Genomic DNA, 21,104 nt, shown 5'->3' with positions numbered 1-21,104 from the left:
TGATTAACTTTTCTGCAAATCAATGAGCCTATTGTTTCATTCGCACTTCTATTCATTCATATCAGTGTAGTGTGGCTTTGTACAAGCAGATGTATACAAAATAAGCTCAATAAGCACTCCATAACTTTTTAAAGTATGCAAGAAATATTTTCTCTTGATAACAACACCTCCACCCTGCTTATTTCGCTATTTGAGTCTAATGCTGACACTTTAGAGGTGCTAAAAGTTCAGTGTTTTTCATCATGTTTTACTGTAAATGGCTCAGCAGCACAAAGTTTTTTCTGGCGTAGTACCTGACCTCCACATTTGATACTATACGTGACTGTCATTTTAGCTTGATAGCTTGACATACTGGGTGAGTGTACTGGGTTCTGTGTTGGAGTGGTTCTGTGGCTTATAAATTAACCTCCTCGTCTGCGTCTCTTGCCTGCTGTGTGGCACAAGGTTCTGTTTCTGGCACTTTACAGTTTCTTGTATATCCACTCCCTCTTTAGCTCATTTTAAGCTTTTTAAAGGGCTTTTATTATCACTGCTACACAGATTATGTTCAGTTATATACCTCTTTTAAGCCCAAAGATGTTTTAAAATGACAAATTCTGCATAGTTTATAATAGACTCTATTAAAAGATGGGTGGCTGACAGTGTTCTCAAACTTAATAATGAGAGGTTACAAACAGAAGTCCTTGTTTGTGTCCTCCAACATATGGAAACACCAGGTTTCCTCGCGACTTTTCCTAAATCTTCTATCAGGAACCGTTTTTAAAAATAGTTTGGGACTTTATTTTAGCCTTTATTGTATAGGACAGGGACCCAGCAGGGCCCTGGGGTCATTTGTTCAGGCCCTGCTTGCTGTGCAGCATAACTAGGAGCGTTTGCAGTGGTCCCCAGATTCTGGAGCTCTTCCCCACTGAGCCTGAGATCTGTGGACTCAGTGGTTTAAAAAGCAGCTAAACGCTCGTCTTTGTCACCTTGTTTTTCAGAAACGTTTTGTCTGTATGTTTTTAGTATCTTGTTGTGATTCACATTGAAATTTTTATCCTGAAAGGTGCTATATAAGTAAAGTTTTATTCTATGTCATTCTTTTAAAAGGGGTCAGGTGGTCTCCAGGTCAGAGTTCAATTTTTTATTTTTTTTTATTTTTTTATTTTTTGCACAGAGCCCAAAACAAGAGGGGACATTCAACTGAACAATAAAAAAATAAATGAAGACAAAAAAAAATCCCAAAGTTGTTTATTCACAATCTGATCTGTACTGTCCCAACGTATCATATTACCTGTTATCTTACTTATATTTGTGGGATTCTTTGATCCAAAAAGGTTGTTGCACTTTAAAAGCTCTTCAAGACTAATTTGCAAACAAATGTTGGAAGTTTAGGACGATCATCTCACAGAGACCGCTGCAACAATCTAGTCTCACCAACAGCAAGCGAAAATGAGCCAAAACGACATTCTAGCAAAGAGTAAAATGCATGTGTGTTGGAAGATTTGTTTGTATGATGTATCATGTGCCGGCCGTTATAATGACCATGACAAAGTAGACATAGCATGGGAAAAACCTAGCAGAGTTGCAGATGACTTTTTAAGTATTGTCATTCTGCAGTTTACCATCAAACTTTATATTCTAACCAAGTTTATTAGGCTCATACGATGTGACTTGCAATAAAATACATGACCAATGAAATCTCACAGGATGTAGCTGTAGGTGCCTAAAAAGACTCTAAACAACTAAAAGTCTTTCTCTTTTAGAATAAAAGATGAAGGAACCTTTTATATTTTTAAATGAATTTAAGCCTGAAGGCTGTTTGTACTGTTATGCTCAGGCTTTGCTTGGATCCTGGGATTTTGGTGAGTAGCCTAATGAGCAACTCTCCTGCCATCTGGTGGTGGCAAACTGACGGTGCTGTGTCTAAGTCTTCAAACTCTTTATAACCTTTTGGCTCCACACGTAGAAGATGTCTGGGCATGTGAGCCTACTGTAACTAATCAAACTATTGTTATTAGTCTTTACAGGAGTTTAGTGCCCTCGGCTTTGCGTGACTGCAGGCCTGCTCATGCGCCTGCAGGGACAGGTGGAGTCCCAACCCCCACAAGTCATCCTGATAATTTTGTTTGTGTTTTTGTCTCTCTGAGAACCAGTTTTAATGTGATACAGAGTGGCAGCAGTTCACCCAGGCCTTAATTTGTTGCAGAGCTTCTTAAGAAGGCTATGTCAAAGCTGCGAGTTAGCTCTTATGCTGTTAATGTTCATTTAACACCACAAAGTGCAAAATGAGAATAATAAAAGGTCAGCTCCAATCACCACAAAGCCGGTAGACAGATTTGAGCTGAATCCGAGCTACTTGGCATTTCTGGCTCTATTATGGGAAAAGTGTTGTTTGCCAATTCTGGCACAAAAATATTGAGCTGAGCCAGGCTTTGGTTGTGACAGGTTTTATGTGGGCCATGTGCCACAATATACCTGACAGTTGGCTCATGCAGCGGGGCCTGTGGTTGACTTGAGGCAGGCTTTCAGCCCACTCAACCTTCATCAGCCTGAGTTAACACTGTCAGTGAACTGGCTTAGTAGAAAACTGTAAATATGGTGCACACGTGGGCAGAGCATTTGTTGCTGAATGGGCAAATTAGGGAAATTCTAATGCAAACTCAGGAAAATGGTGACCCCCCAACAGCAACAATGACTCGTATATCACAAAGTATCTTATTTCAGTAAGTTTCTATTTCATATTTATTCTGCATAGTTTAGTTCAGAGTGGAGATACATGCTTGCAATATTTAATATTGGTGTTGCTGTATATTGTATCATTTTGGAACACCCACCCTGTTGTAAATATGTTTAATGACAGAGCTGAAAAGGTGCATCTTAAATTAAATACACAAGGTCTCATATGAGGGTGGATAACAAGTCAAATAAAAATGAAGAAAAGGAAACGGTCTACTTTTGTATCACTGACTCAAGGACTGTAGTATCTTTATTCTTTTCCCATCTTTAAACCTTTCCCTTGCAAACACCCATGTCAGTATAAGTGCAGTAAAAATGCAGCAGTGCCTCTTTGTAATGGAAACTTTTAACATTCTTCTCATCTCTGTGCCAAGCTGACCTGGCTGAATGGGAGGCTCCATAGTGTCTCATTTTGATTCCCTGTAATCTTTTAATGCAACATGTAATCGACTTGTTACAGCTGGCTTGTAAGGCCCTAACACATAAATGACAGCTACTGCCTGCCTGATGAACATCACTTAGTAACAAAAAAAAGAAAACACGCAACCGGCAAAAAACAGAGGTCTAGTGCACAGACGTAATGAGATGAGAGACACCAAGGAAGGGCAGCGCTAAAGAGAAGGCCACATAAATAGCCACAACCCTCCTTTATCATCATAGGGCAACACCATGAACTCAAATTGCAGAGATCATAACCAAATGCACAAACACACTCGCAAAAAATAGCAGTGCCTGTGAACTGTAACAATCTCTATTGCAACCTGTGAACTTGTAAATAATGTGCCTATAAATGATTCTGTGCTTGTGGTTCTTCTTGTTCTCTTTTTGAGAACCCCTCAACCCATTTGTGTGTAAAATCAATTTATTTTAAATTTCTGTGACACCTTTCTCCCTTTTCATTAACAAGCTGCGTCTAAGATACGTCACTTCACTGACTACATCCTCAAAAGTATAAAAAAACCTTGAAGAGGTAGAAAGAAGTCAGCTTGGCAAACCTATGGATCCACTTCTCATCTCAGGAGGTCGAACGTAAGAAGAAGCCAGCAGAGGGTGCTAATCTGAATCAGCAGAGACCAGAGAGGCACTGTGGCAAAGATGTGTTAAGATTGTGATTGAAAGCAGCTCATATGCTGATTTTTTTTCTTAATCTCAGACTACATCTGTATTTAACCACACCTGAAAACTCTTATTTCATTTAGTTAAACTGCCATCATGTGCATGTTAAGCTATTCAGCATAGTGATGAGCAATTTGAGTTTTAAGTGCATGCGTCTTCATGGTCTGATATTTCCTGTGGTTTTTGCATCGCATGCAATAAGTGTACACACAGTGAGGTACCGATACTTTCATCACTGACAGACGACAAACCCATTTGGTTAATTTGCTGGAATTAAGAACAAAGCAAATATTAATTTCTTGAATTTTGAAACTGAACTACTGGATCTATTAGGTGTGACGAGACTTCTTGTTATGAATGTATAATAAATATATCAGCTGCTCCAAACAAAGCTCACCCAAACAATAGTTATTATCAGTCTTCTGTGCAGCTTGAATGGGTTTGCTGTCTAATTGCTGCACTTTCACTGTAGCTTTTGTGGACTAATTAGCAGGCAAATCAGTTAAAACAAGACAAATCTAGAGACACAATCTTCACATGGTTGTCATCTACCTCATTTGTAAACATGAATCACTAACTACTGGTGGATTAAAATAAAAGATGTGGATGGATTGGGGCGATTCGTTGAGTTTGTGTCAGAGAAAGATGAAAGAAAAATTCCTGCAGTTGCTTTTTGAGAATTTTTATTAAATTTACTCTTCATGGGCTCATAATTTAGCACCAATAATTTTATTTTTGAGTCAGTCTCAAGAGACCACTGTTGTTATTCAAACCCTGCACACCATGTCTGCCATGTCCACAATCAAATTATTCAAATCAAACTCATAGACAGACTCACCTGAGCAGTACATGCATAAAAAAGTAGCAACATTTGTTACAAAAATCCATCTTTAAATAACTGAATACTTGACTTTTTTGGTTTGTTTTAATATTGCTTTGAAGTCAGAAACTCCAAATCAAATTTCATGACTGAAATGTGAACTGAATTGAAATGCCTTCAGATAAAAAAACAAAAAACAAATCCATAACATTTAATTAATCAATTTAAAAAAAGCTTATAAGGAATAACAAAGTAAACAACAACCAGAGCCATGTCGTTTTTAAGCTGGGAGCATGGCTTATCCTGGGGTCTTGGCAGGCTTTGGCATTGTTATCAGGCTTCAGGTTCGTGGGGTTTCCCTCAAAATGGACCGGCACACACTCGTTGTCCAACACTTCACAGGCCAGGATCAGGTGTTTGGTGTCCTTTTGGACACTTTTGATACCACAGGTGTCCTTAACACTTCTCACTGTGACAAAGGTGAAAGGCTGCTGGCTGATGCACAGGTTATCCTTGTACGTCTTTCCTCCATTCTTTGAGCAGACGGCCTTCACCCTCTTCAGTTCCTTTGGATCAAGGAAGGACTGTGTGGGTCTGCTACAGTCCCCGATATTCTTAATGTAACTAAACCACTCATTTTGATCAAGGGTCGTAGGAGTTCCATTGCGAACGTGGCGATCCATGAAGGTTTTGAAGCCTTTTTTCCAAGTGGAGAGCTGGCAGGGAGCATCGCTTATGGCAACAGTTTGATGTCCCAGAAAAAGACAGACGGCAAGCGAGAGGTAAGTCCTGGGAGCAGCCATTACCCAGCGGTCCTGCAGAGAGCGAGAAGAGTTATAACGGAGCTATAAAGAAGTCGTGAACAAACACTTTACAGCTTTTCGCTGAACAGTACATAAAAAGCAGCTGAATTAGCGACAGAGCCACAGCTGACTGTCTGTGCAGTTTTTAAAACATGAAAACGGGAGCAGAAGTAGAAAACCGCTGCTTATTTGAGACAACTTCCTACCTTTTGCCAGCTGCTGGTTCTTCTGTGAGATATAGAAGTGAAAGAGCTCCAGATGTGAGACGACTGCGCTGTCTTTCAGTTCTCTTCTTGTGCCGTAGGAGTAGGAGTGGCCAGAACTTGTGCATTACATAAGGCCGACCACATGGCTATGCTTCAGAGCAGTGATTGTGGAGAGGAAGGTGATCCAGTGATTGCTATAAATACTAAAGGTCCAGTGAGCTATTTTGGCTACTCGCTGTCTGAGTCTGCTGCATTGAAGGGCTGCTTTTTGTAACACGTTAATTTAATTATGCAGATTATTATCATGTTTCAACCGATACATCACTGTCTCTGTTTTGATAGCCTAGCCTATGTTCCTGCAGACGTGACCTTTCAATTATAAATCAGCTGACATCATAGTCAGCGTAAATTATAGTTAAGATTGAAACACAGGAATACTTAAAATTGCTTGAGATGTCATCAAAAGTCAGAATATGTTACAAATGAAGAAATCATATCTCATTTACTGTGGCTTGCAAAAAGTATTCGGCCCCCTTGAACGTTTCCTCATTTTGTCACATTACAGCCACAAACATGAATTAATTTGATTGGAATTCCACGTGAAAGACCAATACAAAGTGGTGTACACGTGAGAAGTGGAACGAAAATCATACATGATTCCAAACATTTTTTACAAATAAATAACTGGAAAGTGGGGTGTGTGTAATTATTCAGCCTCCTGAATCAATACTTTGTAGAACCACCTTTGCTTCAACTACAGCTGCCAGTCTTTTGGGGTATGTCTCTACCAGCTTTGCACATCTAGAGACTGAAATCTTTGCCCATTCTTCTTTGCAAAACAGCTCCAGCTCAGATTAGATGGACAACGTTTGTGAACAGCAGTTTTAATGAGATCAGAAGATGTTTGAATGGCTTCGCTTTCGTAAGTGAAGTGTAACCAAACTTCCTCATTGTCTTTTCTCGCTTTCATCTGAGTTGTGATCTAATCTTCAGGCCTCCAGAGCACAAAACAACTGTGACATTAAACACACGTTTATGTTCATTCAAATCTGATTAATACACATAAAGCTAAGAAGGTCTTTTCAGCTGATTTTGCTGTGGTTCCACAAAGAGAGCAGGCCATAGTGAGAACATGGGGACCATAATCTCCTCTAATTTACTGGTACTACCAGTATCAGTACTGGTATCAGTCATGACTCTTAAACAAATCATAGGTGTCATATGTTGTCACTGCAGTCTTCAGGAATGATCTATGTCATGTGCAGCTGGTCACGTGTACGGTATGCTTTCATAATAAAGCTCCGTTGGATTGCACCCTCATCATGATCTCGTCAGCACGTTTGAGTTTAACACACAAGGCCCAGGAAGCAGGTTTGTGTCTCCAGCAGGAATCAACCCAGTGTCCTTCTGCTTACTAAGCAACTATGTTAACCACTACAATCCAGAGACACCTCCAGCTTTAAGTGTTTTACTGGTGTAGTATTTTGCATCATGAACACACACGTTACTCTTTTTGCTGATATGTTACTTCATTTAAGAAAAATGCCTAAAGAAGTTTGTTACATTTCGGTATCAAATATCAAAAGTGCCTCTTCAGTCTTTTTATTTTTTCTCTGCAGATGTGAAAGCACCCTCCACCTCAGGTAGGAAAGGCAGAGGAAACAAAATTAGACAGCCTTGCCTCGCAGCTGTCAGGTTGTATGACATGAATATGACACGTGGCTCTGCTGCATCATGAACAGTTTTGTCCTGGCCCACTGCTCCATCTCATGATTTCAGATAAAACACACAACGGCCATGATATTTTGGGTTAGGAATTCACTTTTTATGGTTAGGGTTAAGGTGAATGAATAGGGAAAACTTTATGTCAAGCAGCATCCTCAAACTTCCACAGCTCTCAACACTTCTTACTTGATCACATGCAATCATGTGAGCCAGATATTAACACGCGGTCATATGTAATCAAGAATCGGCAAGTTTGACATTCAGGTGTTTTAATGTGGTGTCCATGTTGACAAGTTAGCTGAAAACAAACACATAAAGAGGACGTATAGCACCCAAACCCTCGATGGAATAACTAAATGCACATAAATAAAACTGATTTACAACAAAATCTGCTGATTTCAGTTCAGAGCCAGAAATGTTCCGATATCGTGTATTTTATACAAATAAAACCTGCTTCAACTCTCGTGTGCGTTGTTATCAAATTTCCTTCAATTCTTAGGTTTTAGTGAAAAATAAAATAATTTTAATTAGGATTATTAATGTGCCAAGTGACGTGTGCTTACAGTTCAAAGAACAAAGTGAACAGATAAAATACCGCCCCACTGTGATAAAAACAACAGAATGTTTATCCCCCAAAGTATTTACATGAGTCGGTCATATATTCCAGCCATGCATGAGCCATACCTGAAAAAAAACCCCAGCAAAACTGCATATTTACACCAACTGCTCCCTGTGCAAACTGAGGAAATGTCATACGCCAGACAGAAATGGTCCAGGCAGCAGGTGGCTTCTCCTGTGTCCAAGTCCCTTCGCTTTTTTTATAAGCTGCTCCTTCTTCTTCTTTTAGCGTTTTGTAAATGATAAAGTAAAAACATGTTGCTTCCTCTCCCCTGAGGAGATGTGGATCAGCAATAAACTCACTGATGAGAGGGACAGTGTTTGATGTTGCTGTGAGCTAGGGCACACTTTGAGGTGACAGCAAGGACTCTTCTTTCTTTTCTGCTTCTGAAGTCGAGTTCATAGCCATGTCTTGTTTTTCCTCTTTTTCCTTCTCTGAATCCTTTGTCCTGAAACGTCAAAGCGAAGAGTTATCCCCACCGATTAATCGCACATACTTCAAAACTTCTCAGATTGTTTTTTTTTTTTTTAAATGTCAGTGTAGTTTATCCAGAAGAGGTCGCTCCATGTCCAAAAATACAGCTCAGCCCCGGTAAGGCTCCATTATATGAGTAAAAAACAAAAAAAGAAAACTAAAAATGATCAAACACGGGTGTTTTAGGAACCTATGAGGGCAGGGGATAAATTAGTAGAGTCAAGAGAAAATAAACTAGCAGAGGGGGACATGTAACGAAGGATGCCCACTGGATTTACTGTGTCACTGTCACGTTGCAGTACAGCAAGAGTACATTTTTTTCATCACATATTTTGGATATACTAATGACATTTTGCTTTAAATGTATATAAATATCCTTCTATCCTTATCCATTTTTTCCACTTGAGTTCAGGGTCACAGGAAGGAGCTGGAGCCTATTGCAGCTGTCATAGGGAAAGAGGTGGAGTAAACAAGCCCCCATTCATATAAATGTCCTGGCAGTTCATTCAGATGTCGTAACAGAAGCTTTAAGAATCTGTGGATATATATCCTGTCTTTCAGGTTGGTCGTGTCATATCAACTGCCATGTAATACTATAAAACGCATTCATAGAGTTGAAAAGTTATGGTATAAAAATGTATTGTCTTTTTTTTTTCATTTCCTTCCAGCTTTACTCTGTTTGGGAAACATTAAACATGTGAAGCTGTGTCAGGTTACTGAAGCAGGTTGCTGGGGCTGACAAAATACTATTAACACCTTTCAGTAAAATGCATTTCAGTTCAGTTCAGGTTTATTTATAAAGTATCAGATCACAGCAGTAGTTGCCTCATGGCGATTTATATCGTAAGGTAAGGAGCCTACCGTAATGCAGAGAAAAATCTGGTCCAGCCTAGAAAAACATGCACAGTCGACCCCCTTATAGCTTCTGTGCAGAAATGTCAGTGCATTTAGAAGAAATCAGAGGTTGTGTCCCCAGAAAGCCTTCATGTGCCATTCAGACTCTAGTGGATCCTTGTGTTCTCACGTTGTTACACTGGTTTAAAACACAAGAGTATTTAAAAATGGAAAGCTATCAGCTATTCGCAAGAGCAGCGAATGATGAAAAGTTTCCTGTTGCCACTTTAAATCAACTAAACTTTAGCCAGTAGAGGCAGATATTATTATTCCTTCCCATGTAAATTTACAGTTTAAGAGACAGTCCAACACAGTCACGTATGTATCCAGTGAGCACTGAGTACATTAGAAGACAGAGGACAGAACTCTAACACCTAAAACCTTAGGATTAAGGACTACTCTTCTTACTAATGACAGATGTTTAAGAAATTCTAACTGTACTCTGGAGGCTTTCTTGGAAGTTAAAATGTCTCACAGTCTTTAGTAGGTACTCTAAGAATGTCTAACTCATGAGGATAAGTTATTGTGAATAGGTGGTTAAAAAAAGAATAAACTACGTCTGAGAGGTTGAAATTAAAGTTTTGAGGTCAGGGGTCATAATTTTGAACAGTGACCTTGGCATGGGAGCAGGCCGGTTATTGTGCAGGACATCCCAGCTAGAGGTAGAGCTGTCACAAGATCAAAAGATGGAATCACATGACAGGAACAGAAGAACAAAACAGAGAGTTAACATTTCAAAGAGGCTGTATGCAAGTGTTTTCTTCCCACTGTGCTCTCGTTAGTCTGAGGGAGCGGAGATGAGATTTTAATGTAAAGTTTAAAGCAGATTAACAAAATGAAAGCTGATGGTTTCCCAAACTCCTCGAGGGATCTAATAATCCATTTTGAGAAGTGCTGAAGAAAGCAGTGAAGATGTTAGCTCTTTCCCCCATGAAGACAACATTTGACGACTTCCGCTGTACCATCGTTGATGATGTTTGACACCTGAGTGCATATTATTTATATACACCCCCCCCCCTCACCACCACCACCACCGACACAAACACCCAGTCATTCTGGAAGAAAGCCCTCAAATATGACAGAAACTGTTCAGCACAAAAAAGAGAGACAGTGTTTACACATAGTAGGCATCCAAGGGGAAAAGAGTTAAATCGCTCGGGCATGGGAAGAGCTCATACTTTCATTAATCAGTGGTAATCATGAGAGAAGGCAGCGAATTATGAAATAGGCGTGTTATTGCAGCAGAGGTCAAAGGATCGGATTATTCCCAGCACTGATCTTAGTGCTAATTTTATCTTTTCATTTCTTTCTTTACATTTCTATTACAGCCCAACCAACACTGGTAATGGTAAAAATGATCATATTTAAGTTAAAACCATCTGATATTGTAACTAAATCAAAATATATCCACAGTTTTGTCCATGCCAGTGTATTCGTTGGACTCTAATTTATGTCTGCTTGTCAGCATACTGTAATTAATGATTTATATGTAGACTACTATGAGATCACCATTGTTTTCATTCACAGGGATCGAAAACAGAATGAATATGTCTATAAGCCGATCCAAGATCTGCGCTGAGGACGCCCGACACAGTCAGTGCTAGCCAAAAGCTCTGTCAGTATTCAGGTCAGGTAAAGCACCTGTTTACCACGACTGCTTCAAATTGGAGGAGTTTAAAAAATCTGCCAAGAGAAAGGAGTTGGAGTGAGGCGATCCCCCCCAAAGTTTCTACAGGTAAACAGTAAAGTGAAACCAAAAAGAAAAACAGAAAGACCACAATGTGCTTTTGAAAGAGTGGAAAGAAAAAACAGCAACGAGATTATGGAAATGACGAAGCAATGCAGTAAAAACCTTTTACCGTATTGTCTTCACAATGAAGCGAACGATAACCGCCAGGCCTACACAGCCACACATCACTCCTATCACTATGGCTGTTACTTCTCCTGCAGGGATGACCACAGAGACAAACAGGAAAGCAATAAAAAGTGAACAGAAATACAGAAATAAAGCAATTCAGCGAATTAAAAAAGCGATTCTACAAAAAGTGACCGCAAAGATATGCATGGAAATAACTGCTAGTCTTACCAGACGAGAGCTCCTTCCCCGATTCTACAAAATACAGAATAAATAATCATTTTGTTATTTTTCGTCTCACACGGAGCAACCAATCGGTTTATCTTGACAGTATCTGCTGTTCAACTCGTAGTGTTGTGAAATGTTATGTCCACTCAGTCTTGCTGCCTTTTCAAGAGTGCTGATATCACAGGCTTTCCAGTTCAGCCACTCATTACAATGAGCATTTTACACAAATTCTTTCTCCTTTGTTTTTGTCTGCCACTCTGTCTCTCTCTTTCACTTCTCTCTCTGTCTCTTTTTCCTCTTCCCTCTTCTCTTGCGATTACAATGGAGACAGTGTTCAGTTTCTAAAAAATCCTTTTCTCCAATAAGCTTGCAAAGAAACACTTTTTCCTTTTCCATCACTTCCCCTTATTCTCTCTCTTTTTCTCTTTAATCATGCCATCACAAGGTTATTGTCTCTCAAACAAAGTCACCGGCAATCATTAGTATTCCCACATTTCTCCTCACTTTTCACACTTTAAATCCATTGTACTAATTGCTTGCTTTGCTCTACATGGTCACCCACTGACTTTATTGTACTCATTGTTCTTTGTATCACGAGCAGTAGATTGGCATTACAATCACTCAGTGTAGAAGGGCTAAAGTGGGGTAACACTTCAAAGCAGACTGGCTGCGACCTGTCCCAAATCCGCATTTCTTCAGTCTGAAAGGCTAAAAAGAATATTCTGCTAATATTCTAACCAAGTACCATTTTTCTAAGTGCTTATATGCAAATATGTGACTTCCTGTGCACCACAGCAACATGAAAGAGAGAATTTCATGTCTCTTTTAATTATCTGGTTGTAGTTACTCTGTCTGACCTGCAGAAAAGGAGGTGAAGATGACTCTGTGGTTGAGTGGCTGTGTTGCACGGTAGTTGTCCTGCAGCAGCATCCTGTCTGGTTCTTCAGCTTTACTGGAGTAAAGGATTTTCTCCAACTTCAGCAGCTGGAGTGGAGAGATAAAAAGGAGAAGAAGAGCAGTTACACTGAGTTCTAGACTGCACGCGGAAAGCAAGTTTATATCCTTCTGGTAGAATAAAAGCTGTCAGTTATAGTGTAGTGCTGAAAGTTAAGTCAAAGTCACAAAAACATTCCAAGTTTACACTTTCTGTTACAAATAAAGAAAATATAACACTGCTGGAGTAGGACAGGATTTTCTGGACCATATGCAGGCAGCTCCTCGGCCAGTATTTAGTGCTGATATGTCTGCCTGGGACATGCTGGGTTGATGTTCTCATCAGAGGCAGATACAACCAATGAGCATTGCACAGCTGCAGGATGCACTCATCACATCCACAGGAAGCCATAACATGTCTAAACAGGTAAATATGTTGTTGGTAAGATAATGTTTTGTTATCTTAAAGGGATAATAAGTTCTGTGAGATATGTTTTTACATATATTTATCATGATAAAAATAATAATGGATTGGATTTTATATAGCGCGTTTCAAGGCACCCAAAGCGCTTTCCAATGCCACTATTCATTCACACACTGGTGGAGGCAAGCTACAGTTGTAGCCACAGCTGCTCTGGGGCAGACTGACAGAAGGTGAGGCTGCCATATCGTGCCATCGGCCAACACCAGTAGGCGGTAGGGTAAAGTGTCTTGCCCAAGGACACAATGACCAGGACAGAGAGCCCGGGGATCGAACCGGCGACCTTCCGGTTACAGATACGCTTCCCAACCCCCTGAGCCACGGTCGCCCCATGAAAAAATAATACATTTCACTTTGATTTTAAAGTAAAAATAGGATTAATGTTGTACTCAATATGCTCAATCGACCTGTTTCATATTAGTGAGGAAAAACATAACTAGCTGAGCAAAAAATGAGGCATGTTTGTTCTCTTTTTGCACTGTTTAGAGATTAGAGATTTTAGATGTGCAGACCTGGGCTACTGAGATTTGAACCCTTTTATGGAAAAGGGTCCAGATAACACTCTGGTGGCACGGCGGTGTTGTCAGGGAGCCGTTGTATCGATAGTATCGCCCAAGATCCTCAGGAAGCAAAGACTGCACGTCAAAGGCTGGGATGAACGCTTTCTGGTCTGATTATGGATGAAAGGAGAAGAAGAAATGTGTAAATACCCTTTGCAGCTTTTGCTCCTAAAATGTGGAATGAGCTATAGCTGGAGGCCAGGCAGGCTCCATCTCTCGCTGTTTTTAAAAACACACCTTTTCTCCTTGGCTTTGACCCAGTGTGAGTTTCTCTCTTAAACTTTTACCCTTTGTATGCACCTGTACTATTTCTAATGTTCTTCAGCTCCTATGTATTCACTTATAGCTGATTTATTGTTTTATTTTTGTTCTCGTATTTTTTGTAAAGCCCTTTGGTTAGCTGTTTTCTTGTTTTAAAGTGCTTTAGGAATAAAGTGGAAGTGGACGAAGATTTACCTGCGTGCCTGATGCGACTCAGATAGTTGAGGATGTTGTTAAACGCCGGGTTTGTCTCCTCACCTGTCTGGGAAAAGTCGGGCTTAAATGATCACTAAAATGCTCAAAAATATTCCAGCTAATGAAGGTGTAAGATTTACACCTTTTACTTTTTTATGATTATATGGATAGCTGCTGTGTGACAAAATTCTTTCATTACCACAATGAGAATTCCTAAAACAGCCAAACCGTCTTTCTGGGTCATCGCTGCAGACATGTTTGGGTAGAGCTCAGAGTTGTAGTGCACCACATGGAGCTGGAGGGAGTAGGAGGACACGCAGTATTTTTATAAATTCACTCTGACAAGGAAGAAGGCGGCGAAGAGAGGCTTGGGTTTAAAACTGACAGACAGAAAAAGCTGGATGCAAACTCAGTCCTGAAAAGCACTGAAATGTCTCATTATGCTGTAAAAGCCCAAATGCCAAGTTCATTTTTAAAAAATGATAATTGTCCTTTTCTTAAAGGTGTATCTATATTCAGCTCACCTTCATCCTTACTCCACTCTTTTACCTTCTTTCTTCTACCTTGTTCACTCTTTCCAAATTTTATTCGGTCACCTACTCGTGTCTTTCCCTCTTTTAAATTCTGTATTTTTTTTTTTTTATTAACATTAAATCAACACAAATGTTTCTTGGATGTTATTTCCCCCCTTAGCTTCTCGTCAGTGGGCTGTTTCATTATCACAGTGAACCAAAATTAAATCAACAAAAAAAGTGACACAAAGATTTAAATATAGAATATAAGAAGATCTTTAAATATACCGATGCAATTCCAAAAATAAATAATTGTATTTGTTAAAATAACATTTATCTTTATAGGAGGGTATATTATATATTTGTTATTAATATGTTATATTTAACCAAATATTTATATAATCTCAATCATCACTAAAAAATGAAAAACACAATCAAAAATAGTTTATCAGAGAATATAAAAAGTCTCTCATTTAATTGTGTCAATTTTTAGTTAAATGCTTACTGCATTTACTGCATGTGCCAAAGATAAGTAGATACATTTTTAAAAAGAGAGTTGGGTTTTTTTCACTTTTGATAGAAAAATAACTGAATTGACTGCTAATTCTCAAAGTGTTTTTCTATCAATCTTTGTCTGTTTTTTTGACTATTACTTAATTAAAAAGTAATAGTTGTAGCACAGCCGTTTTACATAGTTTTATGCACGCGAGAGGAAGCGATGAATTTCTTTGTGACTATTTCCATCTGCAAATTCACACATTTACTGCTGTAATTGTTGATACATATTGTGTGTAGTCACATATTTGTAACCAAGAAATCTGCCTGCCGTCATGCTGCCACAGAATTTGGTGTGACATGCACATTGCTTAATTGTGCATGTCACACATGTAATGGCAGATTCCAAGAAAACCTTTTTACACAAGTGTGTCTTACATACATGTTAAATCAGCTGAAAATAACTTTTATATTTATAAAAATATTTGTCTTTATATTTATAAATGAATGAATAAACATCTTTATACTGGTCCTTGTTGTTTATTTATTCATTTATTTATTATTATTATTTTTATATTACAAATCTGTTTAGTCCATGCTATGTTAAGTGACGCATCATGTATTGTGGGTGAGTTTCATATTTACTTTAACTGTATGTGTGTGGTTACTGGTAGTTAACAGTCAGATGTGTTTAAATGTACCTCTGCATCTGCACTCAGTCCGTTAATGGTGTGTTCACTGCCTCCGGGACTTGGGCCGTCATTGCCCCAGTGGAGGTGCATTTGTATGGCTGTAAAGAACCACGGCAGCCCCCCGAGTCCCATCCATTCTGGCAGTTCAATCACCACTGATGGAGAAATAAACAACACTGGTGACTTGTTTCTAGGAAAGTGTATAATGAGAATCTACAATTTTAAAAGTGGATATAAAAATGGAAAGTTGCAAGTCATCTCTTATTAATCTCCTAAAGTAATTAATGAGCTATAAAAGTTTGCTGACCACATCTGACTCCAGTATAAACAGGCAGACCGTAAAACTGGAACGGGAAATGAGCTGGCTGCCAAAGTTACCTGTGTGTCCGTTATTGTACATAGTGAAGGGTTGGTTGCCGTGCTGGCTGTAGCCCAGCGGAGTCACAGGGATCAAACTGGGGTCGTATTTAGCCTGCGTGGTCATCACATCAACTGGAGACTGTGAGGTACCACCACAATCCGGGAAATACTCTGACCACTCACTCTGGCCGACTAAGCCTTTGACAGAGGAAAGACCGTTACACTGATGTCATTCAATCACACAGCTCACTGGCTCAGTGAAAAGCTTCTATTGATGTATCTCTAATTATGCAGAACAATTATTCCTCTAAAGTACACTTTCTTTCTTTTCTTTCTTTAGGTTCACAGGCTCGTGGCAAAAACATGCACACATCCAAATATTTATGTGCCTTTGATAAAAGCCACCACTGCTGACAGTGCAGGACAATCCTGAACCAGTTTTGTTAAAACAGTCTAAATAACTGAAAACTGTTTGTTCAGAGAAACATTTCTATTTCTACTGTACTGAATTAACTCTACTGTCAAACACTTTTTTTTTTTTTTTTAAAAAGGCTGGAAAAAATACAAACATGCAGGGAAATGGATCTAAGCAATGAATCAAAGAAATCAGCACTGCATTAATTTTTATTAACCAGAGCAGTGGATAAACTGCTTAATCAACGTTGGTTGTCACCTGAGGGGATATATTCTAACCCAACTTTGAATGTCTGGTAATATTTATTTGTCACTCGTTTAACATTACGTAGTTGTTTAATTAACACAAATAATAGTAGCGCAGTGTCTTTTTTCTTATTTTGCATGACCACATTAACCATGTTGGGCTCTTACTTGTCAGACTCCTCATAAATCAGTGTGGGCATGATCGCATATTGAATGAGGAATGAGTGAGGAGTTGGAAAGACTTGTTTTTAGTTTTTTGGACTCTTAGACCTTTGCTTTGTGTGTGTTTCTTAGTGTTAGTGTTGGTTCTTGTAGCATAAATAATGTTATTCTAGTGATGCTGGTGCCTCGTAAGGCTCAAATTGATCAAAACATATTAATACAAAGGTTACTGAGGGGCTACTCTGTTTATTACTTAGTAGATTTAAAATATCAACATTAAAAAACACAAAAGCAGTAATATGTGTTTTCTGATTACTAATGATATGTGTTGATGATATTTGCTACTAAACAGCTAGTTAATGCAGATATCTGTGGTCAAAGAGACACAAAACATAAATAAACAAATAAACCATGTACAATAGATGTGCAATGATAGATAAGATTATAAAATTACTTCTAATTTAACAAAGTGCATTATGATTGTTGATGAGAGTCCATTTTTTCATAAAATACAGTGCTTTTTAAAAAACATAAATACTATATTTGTACTATGAGTAAATTCCTACAGCTATGTAAAAAAAACCATTAAAATTGCTTCTTTTTTTTAAATAAAATGTGATGCTTAATTTTGGATGGTTAACGCAGATGATGGTAAATTCTGGAAAAACCATTGTTGTGGCACTGATAATTACTGACTTGATTATTGAATGACAGTGTCAGTATTTTATATAATTATAACCTGATGAGCATGAAAAACAAAGTATATAATAACCTGTACAAGATTCAGATATTTTTGCTGGCTTCCATAGGAAATTACTATGAAATGTTGGTCCCCTGCTCACATAATATCTAATATGTAATATCTGTTAATGTATAAAAGATTAAAGAGTATTAAGATTAATTATTTTTAAAGAATTAAATGGAAAGATGGACAGAGATACGCTGAGAAAGAAACTGAGGGAGAGGAGGGTAGTTGAGGCCTGGGTTCACTGAATTAAAAAGAGACTGGTCTATTCTATTGCACGATAAAAGTGCAAAAAGAAACTTAGAAAAGAGGAAAGAGCGACATGTGAGTCAAAGAACCTGAATTTCAATTGCAAAGCGAGGAATGCTTTAGAAAACAGGCACACCACTGACACCTTTTACACACAAAAATGCGAGGTCTGTCATGTTACTTGCAGCTGTAGGTTCACTGATTCTGTGTTTAAAAGCACATTATACCTCTGCAAAACCAACACTTCCTCTGCATAGACACAGTAAATTCAGAAGGCTTTGTTTACACTCAAACACACAGAAATTGAGGAATTGAGGAGGGGACTTGACATTAATTATGTAAACGCATACCACATGTCCACTCCCACTGCTTTCTCCATGTCTCCATGTAACCCCCACCTTGCCCTCTCTAATCTGCCAAATGCCCACTGCCCCTCACTAGCTACTCTTCACAGCAAAGAACTTCAAAGTCTTGCAGCCCCCTAACTGGTTGTCATGGAGGTCTCCATGGTGACTGGAGGCGAAAATTATGCCCCCATGCACCCACCCTACCTCTCAAAGCATGCTACAACCGGCCTGAATGCAGCTAAAAACAAAGACACATTGAGAGGGTGATGAGGAGATCACCGACTTTCCCTTAATTGTCTCTAAACTCCTGTGAAGACAAATCTCTGACATCAAGTGATTCTCCACTTCACAACCTTGTGCTTAATAAAACTGATTTTCTGCATTAGTAAACACACCGTATGTACTGCAACACAATCTTACAGTCGTCTGCCTCTATATCCAGTATAATAAGACCTAGACACACATGTATATACACTATCTGCCTCCTGGTACAGACTCTAAAGTTTGCTGTGTATTCTGCATGTACTGTATATCAGTGCTGCTCTCCTGAATACATGCAAAGGGTGCTAATCTGTGCACCCCATTCATTCCCACAATGTCTTTGTCTGCAGCATAGGCAGCCAGTGTGCCTCAACAACACAATAAACACATAGGATATTGTGCGCTGCAACAATACACTGTGCGATTTGCTTTGCTTTAGCTTCATTCCGTCCCATCTCCCTTGCTCTGTCCAACACACTCATCTTCGTGCACCTGCCTCTCTCCCAGTCAGCCTCTCTCTCAGGCTTTTTCTAGCTTTCTTCCTTTCAACCAGCCTCCACCCACCCCTTCATCATCTCTGTGTGGCTGCTGCCCTCATGCCAGTTTGCTGAACTGTAACTAATACAGAGAAGGGGAAAAACAGAGGGAGAAAGGGTGGAAGATATGGGAGGGGAAGACCTAAATCCTACCCCAGTTACAGAAGCTTTTACCAGAATTTTAACATTTTAGAGATCCAGATTTAACATGTGCAGCCAAGCAGGTGAAAACCCTGCTTAGTTGTTTCATGCAAAACTTGTGCAAGTCTTTGATGTCATCAGATTAGATTGCGTAGTGGATTACACATTAAACTGTACGAAATGTCTCTATTTGTTTTCAGGTCATTACGAAATTGACTTCAGGACTTTGCTCCTTATTTTTAAAGTGCTAAAAAAACAACAAAAAACAAACAAACAATTGCCCCAGATATCTAACATACTCTAACCATAAATCTAGACAATGTTGTGCTAACTATCACTCAATAAAATAATCTGTTTTTTAATGAGCTACATTGGGAACTTGAACTTACCAGAGTAAGTCCAGGTGATTTCCTCTGAAAAAAAACAAAAACAAACAAAAGAGAAAAAATTCCTGAAATTTCTGTTTTGGTTAAACCAAATTTAAAAATTCACTTTGAAAAAAGAAAAGGCAGAGGATAAAAGATAGATCAGGAAATTACTACTTTTCTTCTACTAAGGCTCAAACTGGAAAACCCAAACCATCAAATACCAGAATCAAAGCCAAAAATCTCACATGATACCCGTTATTATGTTAATTTTCACCTTACCAGCAGCAAGGGCAGGCATCCACTGGAAAAACAGAAGTATTAGCAGCATAAAAAGACCCAAAGTGTCCATGTTATCCCGCTTTGCCCATACACAGTGAATAAGAGCAGACTGAGAGATGAGGAACGAGCAAGAGAGAGAGTGAGAAAGAGAGGAGAGAAAGTGACGGGCTCCAGCAATCCCACCTGCCACAGCTCTGTTTAACAGCCAGAGTGTTGATGTCACATGCTGAATCCACTCAGGCACACAGTGCACTGGTCTCAGCAAGAGAGAGATTAACAGAAAGTATGAAAGAAGACAAAACGAGAAAATCGGGGGCGAGACAAGGCCCGGTTTAGGGATCAGTTAGTGAGAATTCATTCAGAGTTGGAGGCGGAAAAAGACAAAAAGACAGGATGGAGGAAATTGGGTTAAAAATAAAAGAATGAAAGACCTAACTGATTAGGGAAGAGGAGAAATGGAAATATGTGAAGGAAAAAAAGATGTCTGCTGTTTTAAACATAAGTTTTTTTGGTAGGAAGAACTTCTGTGAGTTGAATTTGAGTCATTTAACCACACCTTCTGCATGCACGCTTGTGTATGAACTAGTATTTTATTCTACGTCACATACAGAGGCAATTTAGAATCAACAGTTAGCTGAACACGCAGGTCTGTGGAGTTCCTTGTTGATGCAGAAGAACTTCCTCTGGTGTCATTAGGCAAGATGAAAACTCTTTGAACAGCTGATTTGAACATGTAAAATTCACCAGAGGCCTGATAATCACGTTTCTACTTAGCACATCTAATCAAACATTAAACTGATCTTGCTACTGAAACTTGTAAAGATTCTGATGCATTTAGTTACTGAACTTTAATCAATAGTGTTAATAATACCAATATTTCCTTTCTATGATGAAACTTTTATTTATCTGTTATAGCGTGACTCTCTTTTGCAAAAAATACCCTGCCTAATGCAGGACAATCAACAGTGTTTCCACAGACACAAATACACACTGTGAAAATACAGATGAAAAATATACAAATTGTACGAGATAAAGTCCAAAAATGACCAAAAAGAATAAGATTCAAAGCCCAAAATATCAAAGTAAGACCTAATTGTAAACTACCACCACCCCCAGATGTACTAGGATAAAAACAAGAAACCACAAATATTTTAGAAATCTGTCAAAAACGTGTTTAACAAAACTTTTTTTCCCCATGCTAAATTTCATGGCATTACAGGGTTAGTGATGTTGTGATGATCTATAGGAGGCAAAATGACAAGAGCTATGCCATTGTTCACAAACTTTATGATCCCACATCAGCTGTAAAACCACATTGTATGAAATGAATGATGTTGAGCTGCTTGGGCAAGAATATAGATGACAAGAAAAAATTAAAAAGAGGAAGAAAGGAGAAAAAGGAGGTCATA

The 21,104-nt window shown here is 38.8% G+C and overlaps 1 protein-coding gene across 3 annotated transcripts; it reads right to left on the bottom strand.

Moving 5' to 3' along the window:
- Positions 1–7,640: 7,640 nt before the first annotated feature.
- On the bottom strand, positions 7,641–19,886 carry ca14 (carbonic anhydrase XIV). 3 transcript variants are annotated; one of them, XM_005732070.1, is made up of 13 exons: positions 19,696–19,886; positions 19,438–19,461; positions 15,966–16,145; positions 15,597–15,742; positions 14,088–14,183; positions 13,889–13,955; positions 13,385–13,542; positions 12,316–12,442; positions 11,462–11,485; positions 11,235–11,319; positions 11,017–11,058; positions 9,990–10,043; positions 7,641–8,455 (listed from the first exon to the last, which is right to left on the bottom strand). In XM_005732070.1, exons 1-13 carry the CDS (start codon positions 19,763–19,765, stop codon positions 8,344–8,346), a joined length of 1,185 nt encoding a protein of 394 aa, XP_005732127.1. In that variant the 5' UTR covers positions 19,766–19,886; the 3' UTR covers positions 7,641–8,343. The 3 variants fall into 3 exon arrangements, with proteins under 3 accessions (XP_005732127.1, XP_013765972.1, XP_013765973.1); XM_013910518.1 differs by lacking the exon at positions 11,017–11,058; XM_013910519.1 differs by lacking the exons at positions 9,990–10,043; positions 11,017–11,058.
- Between the last annotated feature and the right edge of the window lie 1,218 nt (positions 19,887–21,104).

The sequence above is a fragment of the Pundamilia nyererei genome, unplaced genomic scaffold (genome assembly GCF_000239375.1).
Source record: "Pundamilia nyererei isolate P.nyererei 1_Seehausen unplaced genomic scaffold, PunNye1.0 scaffold00045, whole genome shotgun sequence".
NCBI classification, from domain to species: domain Eukaryota; kingdom Metazoa; phylum Chordata; class Actinopteri; order Cichliformes; family Cichlidae; genus Pundamilia; species Pundamilia nyererei.
Note: the sequence above shows the minus strand (reverse complement) of the source record. Positions and strands in the feature narration are given on the sequence as shown.

What these genes read in the sequence shown, in the direction of transcription:
- ca14 (XM_005732070.1), bottom strand. Translation starts at nt 19,765, where the DNA reads ATGGACACTTTGGGTCTTTTTATGCTGCTAATACTTCTGTTTTTCCAG. An exon ending in GATGCCTGCCCTTGCTGCTG is followed by an intron (nt 19,462 to 19,695) that starts GTAAGGTGAAAA and finishes GTTTTTTTTCAG; the next exon opens with AGGAAATCACCTGGACTTAC. An exon ending in GACTGAGTGCAGATGCAGAG is followed by an intron (nt 14,184 to 15,596) that starts GTACATTTAAAC and finishes TACTCCCTCCAG; the next exon opens with CTCCATGTGGTGCACTACAA.